The 16,060-nt window shown below is 42.4% G+C and overlaps 1 protein-coding gene across 2 annotated transcripts in view; it reads right to left on the reverse strand.

The window, feature by feature from the left end:
• Positions 1–10,356: 10,356 nt before the first annotated feature.
• Positions 10,357–16,060, reverse strand: part of LOC141135314 (general transcription factor IIH subunit 2) — an 84,607-nt gene continuing 78,903 nt past the window's right edge. For both annotated transcript variants that reach the window (XM_073624421.1, XM_073624420.1), the window contains exons 15-16: positions 15,718–15,757; positions 10,357–10,612 (exon numbers count right to left, since the gene is read on the reverse strand). In XM_073624421.1, the coding sequence (XP_073480522.1) occupies positions 10,493–10,612; positions 15,718–15,757 (160 nt within the window). In that variant the 3' untranslated portion in view covers positions 10,357–10,492. The remainder of the gene's footprint in view (positions 10,613–15,717; positions 15,758–16,060) is intronic.

A 16,060-nucleotide genomic window follows, 5' to 3' on the forward strand; every position in this document is an offset into this window, starting at 1 on the left:
ACATTCTGCATGATTTCTCCTGTAAAGTGTGTTCCCCCTATCTGATTCTATGGTTTCAGGAAGACCAAACCTAGGTATTAACTCAGTGATCAGTTTCTTAGCTGTGGCTTTTGCTGTAGCTGATTTTACTGGATAACTTTCGGGCCAACCTGAGAATAAATCGATACACACGAGGACAAACTCAAAGGGGCCGCTCTTGGGCATTTGTATGTAGTCAATTTGCAGTCTCTGGAAGGGGTATTGGGCCCGGACCTGGTGTTTTCGTGGGGATTTTACTCTCTGTCCTGGGTTATTCAGGAGACAGATTTGGCAGGCTGCACAGTAGTTTCTCGCAGTACTACTGAATCCAGGGGCGAGCCATCCTTGGTTCACAATCCTATACATGGAATTGGAACTAACATGTGTGGGTAGGTGAACTGCCGCTGCCATTGCTGGGTACAGAGAGGCAGGTAGGCATACTCTGCCTCCTTCCCTCCATACATTGTCAAGGTCTGGTGCTGCTCCCATTCTGACCCACTTATCTTTCTCGCTCTCCCCTGCTTGCTCCTGTAATTTACTCAGCTGCTGCCATGTTGGTTCTGGGATACTCACCTCTACTGCTGCTAAGGTCTCAGAGCTTCCTTCCCCTAGAGCTGCCTGTTTTGCAGTCAAATCTGCAAATGCATTTCCTTTTGCCTCAATTGTTTTTGCGCTCGTGTGTGCCGCTATCTTCATGATGGCCACTCGTTTAACCTTTTGAAGATTGTTCAGGACTCTCTTAATCCCTTCTCCATGTTTTACAGGTGTACCTGCTGCTGTCAGATAACCCCTAGCCCTCCATATATGGCCATAATCGTGCGCTACACCATAAACGTAGGCGGAGTCAGTGTAAGTATTCCCTTCTCGTCCTTTTAAGTATTCTAGGGCTTGTTCTAAATCTTTTAATTCTGCTTCTTGTGCTGACATGTGGGCTGGTAAGGGCTGTGCTTCAATCACCTGTGTATCAGTCACTACGGCATACCCTGTGTGATATTTACCCTTGTCATCAGCAAACCTACTGCCATCTATGTATAAAGTGTGCTCAGCATTTAAAATCGGTGTATCTGTAACATGTGGGAATCCCATTGTCTCCTGCTCCATGAGCTGAAAACAATCGTGTTCATCTACCTCTTTAAACAAAAGAGTGTCAGTTTCCTCATCTCCTTCCTTATTAGCACTATTATTCCCCCTTGCCAAATCTGGTAACTGAAGAGGCAAAAAGGTGGCCAAATTTAAAGTTGTACAGCGCTGAAAAGTGACATTTGGAGGTAAAAGTAAACTACACTGTAACCTTAATTGCCTAGCCATGGAAATGTGTTTGGGCTGAACTTGAGACAAGATTGCATGTATGTCATATGTGGTGTGCACTACAACTGGATTGTCTAGAACAATCTCTGATGACTTATCTATGATAATTGACCCTGCAGCTACCGCCCGTACACAGGACGGTGAACCTCTAGATACTGGATCTAATGCTGCTGAAAAGTAAGCGACTGGTCTTCGTTTTACATGTGCCTGTGTCAGAACACCTGTGGCGTGTCCAGTGATCTCAGCAATGTACAGATTAAATGTCTTAGTATAATCTAAAGTGATAAATGACTCATAAGCTACTTCTGTAAGCATATACGGTACAATTTTCAAACAATCGTATAATGGCTGCATCAAAGCGCTAGCGTGTGGTATTTATTGTCTACAATATGACACAATACCTAAAAACATACGCAATTGTTTGAAATTCCGTGGGGGTTAACATTCCCTTTATCACTTGAACCCTCTCCTCAGTGAGATGTCTTGTACCCTGTGATATACAATGTCCCAAAAAGATAACTTTTTCCTGACACACTTGCAACTTTTTCTTATTAACCTTGCAACCTTTTTCTGCCAAAAAATCGCAACAAATTAAGGGTGGTAGCCAAACAAGTTTCCTTGTCAGGGCAGCATAACAATAAATCATCCACATATTGTAACAATACACAGGAATCTGGTGGTACCCATTCTCCCCTCAAGTACTGGATATATCTTGTGTGGTTTACGTTCTATGTCAGTATATGGGGGTGGGATGGTTGAACTAAGATTATTTAAAATTTCAACATTTTTTGTTCTTCTGTCTTTCATATCCCAACCGTCACAATCTGGATTATATTTCCACCCCCCTTCTTTTGCTCTATTTGAAACCTTAATTAAGCATTGAACCTGACGCATCCATTGCTTTTCTAACACCTCTCCTTGTCTGTCCCTTTTTATTTCACTCCATACATCTGGGTCTAAACCCGCTGCTCCTTTCACCTTAAATTTACGAAAGACATCCTTTAAGTCCCTAGCCTCGTCTTTCCCATAAATGTTTTTAATTATCTGTGGCACTGTGTAATGTGCCACAATTCCCTGACGGGGTTTTGTGTTCCTCTGGCCCATTCTGACAGTCCTGCCTAGGTAGCGTGTGGGACACTTAGTGTACAATATAAAACACTTAACCAAGTTACACTAGTTCCTCGTTGCCTTCCTCCTAGGATGCCAGAATACTAAAAACCTCTCCTAGATGAGATTTCTGAAACCGAATTACTTTATATGCTAGTCAACTGACAAATATTATGACCAGACTGACGACTACAACATATACAAGCATTCCTTGAAGTGACCAGGTATCCGACTAGATCTCCGGACTTTATGGAGACCTTATTCCCCCCCGTATCTGGGATCCCTCTCATACACTCTTATCCCTGCTTTATGGAGCAGACAGGGCTTATACTCTCAACCCGTCTATGGTTTATGAACTAAATTGAATATCAAACTTAAGCGTCAGACCCCCCAAGTCCTCTTGCGAGGTAAGGGCGCATTCCGTTGCTCATTGGGATGATATTCTTTCAATTCATACCAACCTAGGCAAGGCTCATTCACTTTCTCAACAAGACAGACAGACAACAAACAACAAATAATTCCAGCAATATAAAACAAAATATACAGTAATTCTAGACTCACCACTACAGAGGCTGGTGTTTTAAAACCAGGAGAACCATAACTGACAGAACGGATAGGCACAAATCAGGGGAGCACAGAATATAAGAAAAATAAAGCTTTTTCTTACCTGCGCAGGTTTTCGATCTGTGGTTCCCGGAATGCCTGTCCTTTTGTTCGGTCAGCGTAGCTCAGCCACCTCTTGTAGTATCATCGGTGGGTCCCTGTTCGGGCGCCAAAATGTTAGGGGCAACTCTTAAATAAGTTGCTTTAAGTTTATATTGCTTTGTCAAATCTTAGCTCTATAAGAAATAGACACAGAAGCAGGAGTATCCATGTATCAGTCTCTGGCATTGAATGTCCCGTACTGAACTGAAAATGTCTTGTTTATTGCATCTTTTTTTATAGGGTTTGGTTACATAAACACAAGTTTCAAAGTGCAACATAGATATCAGATAATAAAAGCAGTTTCAACAGAGAATGGTGTATCAGCAGCCAAAGGTTACAATAAAAGCAGTTTCAATCGAGAATGGTGTATCAGCAGACAAAGGTTACATTTCATAAGAGACTGCAACGCAGGCATTATTATATTTTATAACAGATATATTTCATAACAGACTCACACGTAGGCATTAGATTAAGTGAGAACTCTAAATCATGTCCCTAACCTTATCATTCCCCCAAGAGATATCTGTTGATGAAGTGTGTCACAAAAATTGGCCTTTCCTCTACTAGTTTTGCGGTACATACACCTCTTCTTCAGGAGGAGTAATCTATAAGACAAATACTTGAACAAAACACAGATCAAATAAATTACATTTAAGAATTTTATACAATTATAATTCAACAAAAAAGTATAAAGTAGAAAAAACTAGTTGATCACCCGACAGGTCAGTGGCCGGGTGTGAAACCATACAACTCAATAAAGGTTCCCCTTCCAGTGGACAAGGGGGATTATGCGAGAGTGGTTCTGAACAGAAAGGAATACTAATGATAAAAGGACATCTCATACATAGTTACTCCACAATAGGTGGGGATAGAAAAGGGAGGGAGGGGGAAAGGGGAGGGGAGAAAGGGGGAAGGTAAAGGAAGGGGGGGTTAGGAGGAAAGAAAAAAGAGGGGGAAGGGGGGGGGAGTTGAAGCCGGGGGGAGGGGGGGGGAAAGGGGTGTGGATGGGAAGAAAAAAGGAGAGAAGGACAGAGAAGGGAAGGAAAGGGGGAAAGGGAGGGAAAAGGGGGAAGAAGGGGGGGGAAGGGTAGGGAAGGAGGGGGTAAAGGGGAAATTGGAAGTAACCAGGGGACAGAGATGCAAAAATGAATATGGGGTATAACAGGGAGCAGAATAACTCACCTGAAAACCGGCAATACTAATGGTAAAAATATTCCAAAACTCCAGGGGAGAAACTATATATTGAATCCTGATGAATTGGACAATCAGGCAGACGGCCAAGTACCCAAATGACTGGCCTAGTCATGTGGCGTGAATAAAGGATTAGAGACTTGAAAGGGGAAGGTAAAACATCCGATCACAGCCTGGTACAACTTCCCTAGGTATTTACTCAGGCATGAGCCAAGAACAGCAGATGAGATCTGCAGGGTAAAAGAATAATTGTACAGATACAAGTATAAGCCATAGGGTGGTGGCATAAAGGAAAAAGGAGAGAGGGGGGTACCAGCATATGGACTCCCCCTCAAAAGTCTCCAATGCTGTCCTACCTGTCCGTAACCATAAATCATGTGTCTCCTGGAGAAAAGTCTGCAGCACTCATCCACGGGCCTTACTCCGCGGATAACAGGCTCTCTTTTGAATCCCCTTTTCCCCATATGGCAGATCATTTAACTTTTTTCCTGTTGTCTCCTATTTTCCCCTTCTACTATGTGGTAGGTGCATTTACATGTGCTCATCCTATCATGTTTACCTTTTTGATACACGGTTTTATTTACATTATGCATATAACTCTATACATTACTCACACTTTTAGACCCTTTCTGGGCGTGCGTCACATCTGGGATCCTTGCTGGTGACACCGGTTAGTGGGGCTCGGTAGGAAATTTTACTACATCTGCTCAGGTGCTTGCTATATATTTTCTTGTGGTCATGTGAGGTCTCAGATTGGATTCTTTTCATGTAAGATGCTCTATTTTTGTATGTCTGTTCAATGTCATAATAATTTTGAATACAATTCAATATATATTGACGCTGTTCATACTAATATTTACAACATATGTTTTCTTAGCTATATGTCTCTATACGCTTGAATAAAATCCCTGAAGAAGGGTATTTAGCCAGAAACGTTGGGTCAAGCCAAAGAGAGTCTCAACATATATTTGTTTTTACCAACTTATTACGGATTTGTATATTCATATGAACTTTTTATACCTTCATTTTGTGATCGTTATTCTTTAATATGTAATAAAGTTGAATATTTTTATACTCTGAGGTTTACAGTCACTTTTTCAAAGTCTCACCTCTTTAGGGGTTTTTTTGTGCTATCCAATTATTAGGGATGTGGTGAATGTTTACCAGTTTTTCTCTGCAGATAAGGGATTTTATTTATTCATGGGACAAAGGCCTGTTAAATGAGCTCCCCAACCCGGAAGCATGACACACGACTCCTCGCATTGCTCAGGTGCACGTTACACGCTACTGTGCAGGTGCGCTCCGGTGTTCTGCCGAGAAAGTTCCGCTCGGCTGATAAGTTCCACCTCTACTGTGCAGGCGCTGCCCCTTCGCAGTAGGATCCGGCGGAAATAGCCGAAGCGGAATAGCTGAAAATCAGCTGTACACGGCGGCTGAAAGAGGGCCGCTCGCCACGCTTCGGGCACGGCCTCACTTCGCTCGGCTCTTTTAGATTCCCCCTCTAGGTCCACTTGGATGGTAGGGAAGGAACCTGGACCCAGAGCGCAGGTGCCGTGTACAGCTGATTGTCGATCCTGAGCTTCGGCTATATCCGGCGGCTGTCAGGAGTTCGTACTGCACCTGCGCAGTACAGGGGGGGAACTTATCCGCCGAAGGAACTTATTCGGCAAGACACCGGCCGAGCCAGTGGGCGGAGAGCCCAGAGCTCTGGCGGAGCAAGGAAGGAATGGATTCAATGAGAGAACATTCTAACCAGGGGAGTCACAAGTCTGCCGCTGGGAAAGAAGACCAAGCCGCAGGGAAACATCAAGCCGGCCGGCATAGTTACAACCTAAAGTACTAAATTTTATACAGAGTTGTAAATAGTGGGAGTATAAAACTCCAATCAGTGGTAATCACTACAGATAAAGCATTTTGAAATTGTCATCAAAGTTGGGTTAAAAAAAACAACAAAAATGGGCAAAAATGGGTCGGTCACTGTGATGACAGTGGCAGCTTCAGCAACTACCCACTTCCCCACCCTCCCCTTTTTTCTATATATTAATTTGGATGACGGTACTTTTTTATGTCTAGTTAAACTATATTATGTGAGGCTATACTCTAAAATAATCTTTTTCCTTTGATGTTTACATATTTGATTTGATCTTTGAGATTATTTCACATATATTTCATGTATTATTGAATTTATTTATGTACAGGTTGCACAGTAAGAGTTTGTATAGTGGTATTTATAGGTGAGGTTTACACTATGAGACACTATATTTACCAGTTTGAGAGGTTTATGCAGAGGGACTTAAGACCAGTGCTGCTTTTTTGTTTTCTTATACGTTTTGGTTTTCCAAAATCAGGGCAGCTGCGATTTGTTGTCCATCTCTGACACATAGAATTGTATCTTAATTCCCATTCAGTGTCTTTGGCGCTGGTGTTTCTTCCTTTTTCAATGAGTACAGTCTTGTCTGGCAGCAGTTGTAGAATTTTAGCTCATGGGGGAAGGGGGGGGTACTGCTCAACTGCCTGTTTTTACTGCCTTCTGGCCACCTATGCAAAAGAACCCTGTGGGTGATTATTGCACAGCCTGCTCTAAAAGAGCTGCCTTGGTCCTACATATCTGTGTAACAAAGCAATACCATAAAATGCTGGAAGATTGAGAAAATCACATTTAAATCATGAAAACTTAACAAGATCCTAAAATATGTACTCCCTGAAAATACACATTGGTGTTCCTCTAGGCTGGGTTCACACCATTGTGAATTGGATGAGGGTTCCCTGCATCCAATTTGCAATAGCAGGAGATTTTGACCACTTCTTTACGGAGCCAGTTCACATATCTCCCCTGCGTCTCCGCCCTATTTTTGGTGCGTTTCAGGTCCGAATTCAGCCAAAAAAAAGGGGGCTGAAATCAGACCTGAACCGATTAACGGAGACGCACAGGACCCCTGCTGGGAGCCGCATCAGTATTAGGTGTGAATCCAGCCTTAAACAGGTTTTTCTCTCTCATGCTACAAATGTCGCCTTTATTGCAGGAGGTACAGACACTAATGATGGCGTGTGTTTTTTTTTTTTTTTTTTGTCTTCCATAGACGCCCAACAAGAAAAGAAGCAAATCTTCATGGAGGAAGCGAAAGTAAAAATATTAATGTGTTAGTTACAAAGTTTGTCCTTTATATTGACCTTGAATTGTGAAAGAGTGGAATGTTTAACTTGTTTGCAGATGTATAGGAAGGACATAGAGAAAATGGTTTGTTTTGAAATCAGTAAGCCACGTATACAGACAATATGTACATACTTTACATAACTCACCAAGTATAAGGATCCTTGTTGTCAAAAGGTGACAGCTTAGATAAAATGGCCACGGCACGTACACATACAGGTCTACAAGAAAATGGCTGCCGTTCCATGCAATTACATACAGCTATTTAAGGACGACACATATGCCCGCCGCTACTCCTTGAAGAAGTCACATGTCTGACATAATGCGTAGGGCGTGGTTGGAGGTTTTACCAGAAGTGACGTAAACGGAAGTACGAGTCTCAGACTTATGGTTGTTATGCAATTTCCAACTGTTTGTAATGATAGTAAAGCTAGTAGTTTTAATAAATTCCCTATACAAAATGTTATTACACTATTGGAAGTTCTTTTCCACACTTTTATATACCCTGAGCAAGGTTTAGCACCATAATAGAGGTGTGCCATAGAGGAGACCCTACCCACCAAACAGACCCGGAAATCAGGAGAGAACCACTAAAGGAACCCTAGTGGAAAGAGGACATAGGAGGACCAACCCATTGGGAGATTATCCCTACATGCCTAAACTCAAGTAGAAAGAAGATGAGAGTCCAGAGAGCACAGTGGTGTCACAGTATTATTATATAGAAAACACAGAAGTTTATTTATATCACACAGAGGGGATGGGATATACAAACTCACCAGCCACTTTATTAGGTACACCTTGCTAGTACTGGGTTGGACCCCCTTTTGCCTTCAGAACTGCCTTAATTTATCAAGGTGTTGGAAACATTCCTCAGAGATTTTGGTCCATATTGACATGATAGCATCATGCAGTTGCTGCAAATTTGTGGGCTGCACATTCATGATGCTTTAAGCACTCCTCGCTTCCTTACATTTCCACATTTGGCATGTAATTTTTTTTGGGGGGAGGGTACCTGGTTTTGACATGTACTTCCTGTCCCACTTCCTCCTTCTGTGTTATTGCTGCCTAGGCGACTCCTCCTCTCCCCCTAGGTGGCCCCTCCCTCTCTGCAATATTCTGGGACACGTCACAGGTCCCAGAAGATTGCCTGGCCACTAGGAGAGCACATCGCCACTCACGCATGCGCATTGCGCGCCCGGCTGTGAAGCCACATGCTGTCACAGCCGGGTGCGCACACTAGCAATGACGGCACCACTGAGAGGAGGGGGAGAGGAGCGAGGCTTCAGGCAGCGCATTGCTTGACTGTGGGACAGATAAGTGTCTGTTTATTAAAGGTCAGCAGCTACACTTTTCGTAGCTGCTGACTTTTATTTAACTGAAACACGACTGGAACTCCACTTTCTGTTCACAGTGTGGCGGCTTCAAAGTTGCCCAACTCTAAAGCCGCCCCGCACGGCGCAACTTTAGCGTGGCTTGCAAACAACTTCTTTAATAGAAGTCAATGCATGCCGCTTCAAGGTCACCTCCAAGTAGTGCAGGAAACTTTTTCTAAGTCGGAGCAACTTGAGTCACTCCGATTAGAACAGTTCCATTACAGTTGCCTAACAGGTCGCCCCAGTGTGAACCAAGCCTTCCGTACCGAAGGGTTGAGATCAACCGATATCTAGACTCCATCCTCCTGTGTAGTTCATGTGGTTGAACGCCTAGGTTGAAGAAAAAAAGATGGGAGATCAGATTAGCTGATCCTGGGTTTTTGGTAACATTACTATCGAAAGGGTGAAGTCCAGAGCATTGCTTTTTTTTTTCTCTAGGAAAGGTAACCATTTCACCGTATAACTTATGCTCTATCCTTCCAAGAAAGACTGTTAAAGCGGAACTTTGCATACAAAAATTGTGCACAGCCAGGGTTTTTATTGCATACATAAAGACATACTATGGCTCTTTTGCAATAAAGGATGTTTTATCTGCCTGTTTTCCATCTTCTTGAGAATTCATTCTGGCATCTGTCAAGACAAATGAACTTCTGTGCGTATATTCGGGAGCTGCATTACTTGGCGTGGCATATCAAGATGGCCAAAGATCCCGAATCTGGAAGAATACCAGACAAAAATGGCCTTGGTGAGGGAGCAAGGGAAGTTTTAGCTTTCGGTTGATATTTCAGTGTAGTATAGGCTTCCGGTGAACGGGCATGCTTGAAAACCTGCATCTGACCAGCACTAGCAGCTGGTTAATGTGTTCTGCCTGGGGGTACAGTACAGTCCCCGACAGAACACAAAGGTACAACATGGGTGAATGCAACACTAACATGATGTGTGTTAGTATGACGATCGTTTTTTTTTTGTTTTTTTTGTTCAGCCCGCTGGGTTGAATGAAAAAAAAATGTATAGTATGTACTGAGCCTTAGGTTGGAGATTGGGAGGAATTCACTGATCTCTTTTGCAGGCACTGATGCTGCCCCCACCACCGCTACTGTCAGAACAGAAAGCAGGAAACTTGTGAACTCCAGTTTTGTGATCTCCTCTGCAAACCTAGGTTTTTTTTTTTTTTTTTTAAGAAATGTGTGGAATTTTCTGTCACAAAACCCACAATGATAACACTCTGGACCAGTCACTTGGTCTGATCCCTAAAACAGGAATGGCATTTAATTTACATCCCTAGTCCCCTACACCCAACTTTCCCTGCTCATTTATCCTTGAATTCGTTTGTGTGCTTCATATACTGATAGATATCATTCAACAACATCAAAGAACACCAACAGATTGTGAGTTCTGACCTGCCGTTCCCCAATGCGTGCTAAAAGAGGCTCTATGTCATTGTATCCAAAAACCTTAGTAATGTTCAGTAATTGAAAACTGAAAGAAGATATTGCAACCAGCTAAGGTGCACTTGGCAATTATTTATTTATTTATTTTAAGAAACACTTTAAACAAATTTTTACAATATGTACAACTAAAAGTATGTTGAAAAGTATATGTTGCGAAACATTGACCTAAACCACAGGAGGTGGTGCTGTCATACTACAGAGGGGTTTGGCTGTGCGTGAGTGCATCCAGGACAACAATGCAGAGAATCATGAATAAACAGGTCACAGTCCACACAGAAGACACACTGACACACTGTGCAAATGTAAATCTGTAAAAGATAAAGAGATAAGTTAACATATACATTTAAGAGGTAACAAATTAGAATCTAAGAAGCAAATTGGAAACTAAGCTACAGCTGATCACACCTTATTCTAAATGCAAGCATCCACAGGCATTAGATCTACAGAACAGCCACCCAAAGAATATTTTAGATAACTTATCCAGCTGTATATTCTGTTCAGTTTCGAAAATTACTACTTAAAAGGTATTATATAATATTATTGAAGCATGATTTTTTTTTTTTTTTTATCTGCAGCTACTACCATTCAGATCTATTGCATCATTAAACTGCAGTGTGTGCCTTTTTTTTTATCTGCAGCTACTACCATTCAGATCTGTTGCATCAGTAAACTGCAGCGTGTGCCTTTTTTAAATATCAGCTACATAGAGTTTAGAAAGAACGCAAGGCAGACCATACAGTTGGGAAAAAACTAACCGATTCCCCCCCATCCACATATTTGATGTGGATGGGGAAATCACTTCCGCTGAGCTATTGTATTCTGCCAGCGAGGATACTTCCCAATGATCAGTGTTTCCAGCTATAGCCAGTGGCACTGATCGTTCGAGAAAATACAGACAGGCTGGTTGTAGACAAGAACAAAAGAAGGCATTACCTAGAGTATTAGGCATGAAAATGTGACTACAACTGGAACCTTTATAACCATTAGAATGTTCAATAGACAATTTCAGAAAATCTAAGGAACAAAGTGTATAACAGCTTCCTTGTTCTGATAATTGTCCTTAAGCTCCAGATCACTGATGCCATGCAGGTCTCCTGCAGATATGTCAGTGTATAGACTTGCTTGTACCTCATATGGAGGGAGCCGATACATTCAGACAGGAAGACTCAATGAATTACCACGGCGCTCCCAGCGCCATGGTAGTTTATTGAAAACTACAAGCCGCAAAGGCTGCCGGACCTTGTAGTTTTCCATTCACAGAGGACTTTTTTGAATTGTGGCAGCAGACATGGAGAGAAGATCCCCCAGTCTGCTGTCACAATAGGGATTGCGGGGGCGGTGCATTCATAACATGTTACACCCTAAATATGAGTGTAACATGTTATGAAAAGTGAACTTATCTCTAAAAAATAGAGGACAGTTGGTTCAAAGAAAACACAGTAACTAAGACCCCTTTCACACTGGGGCGGTTTGCAGGCGTTATTGCGCTAAAAATAGCGCCTGCAAACCGACCCAAAACAGCCGCTGCTGTTTGTTCAGTGTGAAAGCCCGAGGGCTTTCACACTGAAGCGGTGCGCTGACAGGAGAAGAAAAAATCTCCTGCCAGCCGCATCTTTGGAGCGATGAAGGAGCGGTGTATTCACCGCTCCTAAGCCGCTCCTGCCCATTGAAATCAATGGGACAGCGCGGCTATACCGCGGCTATACCGCGGCAATACCGCGGCTATAGCCACGCTATACGAGCGGTTTTAACCCTTTTTCGGCCGGCAGCGGGGGGTTAAAACCGCACCGCTAGCGGTGTTTTACCGCTGACGCCCCCTACCGCCCCAGTGTGAAAGCAGCCTAAGAGTCCCATCCTGAACATTATCAGTATAGGTATGATGTTTGTCATCATGTGTTTCATCCACTATGCCTGTGGATGTGGATTCTCCAGAATCCACATCCACAGGCATAGTGAAGCATCTGTGGATGTAATGTAACTTCTCCCCAAAACTGCTTTTTACTCATATTTAAAGGAAACACCAGAGACTTCCATTGCTTACTTTTTGTCAATTCCCTAGCTATAATGCTGACCTGCTAAGTCATGAACAAAGAGCAAGTACGAAGACCATGAACTCTGACTTCACACTGCTTTCCTGATCTACAGTTGTGCTCATAAGTTTACATACCCTGGCAGAATTTATTATTTCTTGGCCATTTTTCAGAGAATATGAATGATAACACAAAAACTTTTCTTTCACTCATGGTTAGTGTTTGGCTGAAGCCATTTATTATCAATCAACTGTGTTCACTCTTTTTAAACCACTTCCGGACCGGCTCATGACGATATACGTCGGCACTTTGAAGAGGGATATCGTTATGGCAGCAGCTAGCTACCATAACCCCAGTATCCTCTTCTTCAGTGAGCGGTCCGGTTTCAGATAAAAAGTGGTCTCTGCAGCGGATTCGCCGCAAGATCCCTTTTATCGGCGACAGGAGAGGCGCCCCCCCCCCCTCCCGCCGTGCTCCGGTGCCCTCCGCCGTTTACCGGAGCCGCCGGCAGTGGCGGAGGCGATCGGATCCTTCTTCCTGCTTGACATGGAGCTGAGTGAGGGGAAGATGGCCTCCACCCAGCTCCATACCATTGCAGAGAGAAAGCGACGTCAAAACATCACTTCCGCCCATAGCTCTTAAAAGGGACATTTTTTTTTCTTCAAATGACATTTTTGTTTTTTATTGCATTTTAGTGTAAATATGAGATCTGAGTTCTTTTTGACCCCAGATCTCATATTTAAGAGGTTCTGTCATGCTTTTTTTTTCTATTACAAGGTAGGTTTACATTCCTTGTAATAGGAATAAATAAGTGACATTTGTTTGTTTGTTTTTTAAAGAACAGTGTAAAAATAAAAACTAAGAAGTAAAATAAATATGAAACAAAATTTTTTTTTTTTTAACGCGCCCCGCCGAGCTCGCGTGCAGAAGCGAATGCATATGTGAGTAGGGCCCGCATATGAAAACTGTGTTCAAACCACATGTGAGGTATTGTTGCGATCGGTAGAGCGAGAGCAATAATTTTAGCACTAGACCTCCTCAAAAGACCTAACTAGACCTAACTCAAAACATGCAACCTGTAGAATTTTGTAAACATCGCCTTTGGAGATTAAGGGTAAAAGTTTGTCGCCATTCCACGAGCTGGCGCAATTTTGAAGCGTGACATGTTGGGTATCAATTTACTCAGTGTAACATCATCTTTCACAATATAAACAATAATAATATATAAAAAAAAATAGGCTACTTTACTGTTGTCTTATTTATTAATTAAAAAAAGTGTATTTTTTTCCAAAAAAAGTGCGCTTGTAAGACCGCTGCGCAAATACGGTGTGACAGAAAGTATTGCAATGACCGCCATTTTATTCTCTAGGGTGTTAGAAAAAACCAATATATAATGTTTGGGGGGTTCTAAGTAATTTTCTATTATAAAAAACTGATTTTAACTCGTAAACACCAAATCTCAGAAAGAGGCTCGGTCCTTAAGTGGTTAAATCATAATGACAGCAGAAACTACCCAAATGACCCTGATCAAAAGTTTACATACCCTGGTGATTTTGGCCTGATAGCATGCACACAAGTTGACAGTTTGAATGGCTATTAAAAGGTAACCATCCTCACCTGTGATCTGTTTGTTTGTAATTAGTGTGTGTGTATAAAAGGTCAATGAGTTTCTGGACTCCTGACAGACCCTTGAATCTTTCATCCAGTACTGCACTGACGTTTCTGGATTCTGAGTCATGGAGAAAGCAAAAGAATTGTCAAAGGATCTGCAGGAAAAGGTAGTCGAACTGTATAAAACAGGAAAGGGCTATTAAAAAGAGATCCTAGGAATTGAGAATGCCAATCAGCAGTGTTCAAATTCTAATCAAGAAGTGAAAAATGAGGGGTTCTGTTGAAACCAAACCACGGTCAGACCAACTGAAATTTCAGCCACAACTGCCAGGAAAATAGTTTGGAATGCAAAGAAAAACCCACAAATAACTTCAGGTGAAATACAGGACTCTGAAAACGTGATGTGGCTGTTTCAAGATGCACTATAAGGAGGCACTTGAAGAAAGATGGGCTGCATGGTCGAGTCGCCAGAAGAAAACCATTACTATGCAAATGTCACAAATCATCCCGCTTACAATAAGCCAAACAGCACACAGACAAGCCTCAAGCCTTCTGGCACAGTCATTTGGAGTGATGAGACCAAAATTGAGCTTTTTGGCCACAACCATAAACGCTTCATTTGGAGAGGAGTCAACAAGGCCTATGATGAAAGGTACATCATTCCTACTGTGAAACACGGGAGGTGGATCGCTAATGTTTTGGGGATGTGTGAGCCACAAAAGGCACAGGAAATTTGTTCAAAATTCATGGCAAGATGAATGCAGTATGTTATCAAAAAATACTGGAGGAACATTTGTATTCATCAGCCAGGAAGCTGCGCATGGGACATACTTGGACATTCCAACATGACAATGATCCAAAACACAAGGCCAAGTCGACCTGTCATTGGCTACAGCAGAATAAAGAGAAGGTTCTGGAGCAGCCATCTCAGTCTCCTGACCTCGATATCATTAAGCCACTCATGGGGAGGTCTCAAACGTGCAGTTCATGCAAGACAGCCCAAGAATTTACAGGAACTGGAGGCTTTTTGCCAAGAGGAATGGACAGCTTTACCATCTGACAAGATAAAGAGCCTCATTCACAAATACTACAAAAGACTTCAAGCTGTCATTGATGTTAAAGGGGGCAATACACGGTATTAAGAACTGGGGTATGTAAACTTTTGATCAGGGTCATTTGGGTAGTTTGTGCTGTCATTATAATTTAAAAAGAGTAAACACAGTTGATTGATAATAAATGGCTTCAGCCAAACAATAAAAATTTGTGAAAGAAAAGTTTGTGTTATCTTTCATATTCTCTGAAAAATGGCCAAGAAATCATAAATTCTGCCAGGGTATGTAAACTTATGAGCACAACTGTACATACTTGTTCCTGGTCAGTGACTCGGGGACCGGCCAAATTTTGATCCATTGAAAGGTAGGGTGGCTGCAGATTTTTGCAGCTTGATGAGCACCACCGGCTATGGCCGGCAACACTGATCAGTGTATTCTGACAACAGGGAACTCTTTCCACTGTCAGAATACGATAGCGCTGCAGGGAGGATTCCCCCATCCATAACAAATGTGTGTATGGGAGAACCAAGTCATTTTTTTTTTTTCATTCAAACCAACTGACTGAACGAAAAAGAAAATTATCCATCTATGGCCAGCCTTAACAGCAAGCCATTAAGCATTGTCAGAATGGGGTCAGCAACTTTTTCAATGGGCTACAAAAAGTCAGACAAGGAAAGTAGTAAAAGAATAAAAACTTCACTTCAAAATTATGGCACTTACTTGTAGATCTTTTATCTCTCCATCACAGCCTCGACAATACCTTAAAGTAGGTGAAATTAAATATTTGCAGCATAAGTATTTTATTAATATATAGATATTTCACCATGACCATAAAAAGCAATGCACCAACAAAATGTACTATAACTTAAAGCTGAACTCTAGGCAATTTTTTTTTGCGGGCACAGCCTAACTGCATGGATTAATTGCTCGTTTTTGTCTAAGGGATTGGAGACCGGTTCATTTCGGCTCCTGCCTGCCCCCCAACCCCCCCCCCCCCCCCCCACGTAGTCTGGTGATCTTGTGTGGTGGGCAGTTCCTGACGTCATTACCCCCATACACCTGT

The sequence above is a fragment of the Aquarana catesbeiana genome, linkage group LG01 (assembly GCF_042186555.1).
Source record: "Aquarana catesbeiana isolate 2022-GZ linkage group LG01, ASM4218655v1, whole genome shotgun sequence".
Classification (NCBI taxonomy): Eukaryota; Metazoa; Chordata; class Amphibia; order Anura; family Ranidae; genus Aquarana; species Aquarana catesbeiana.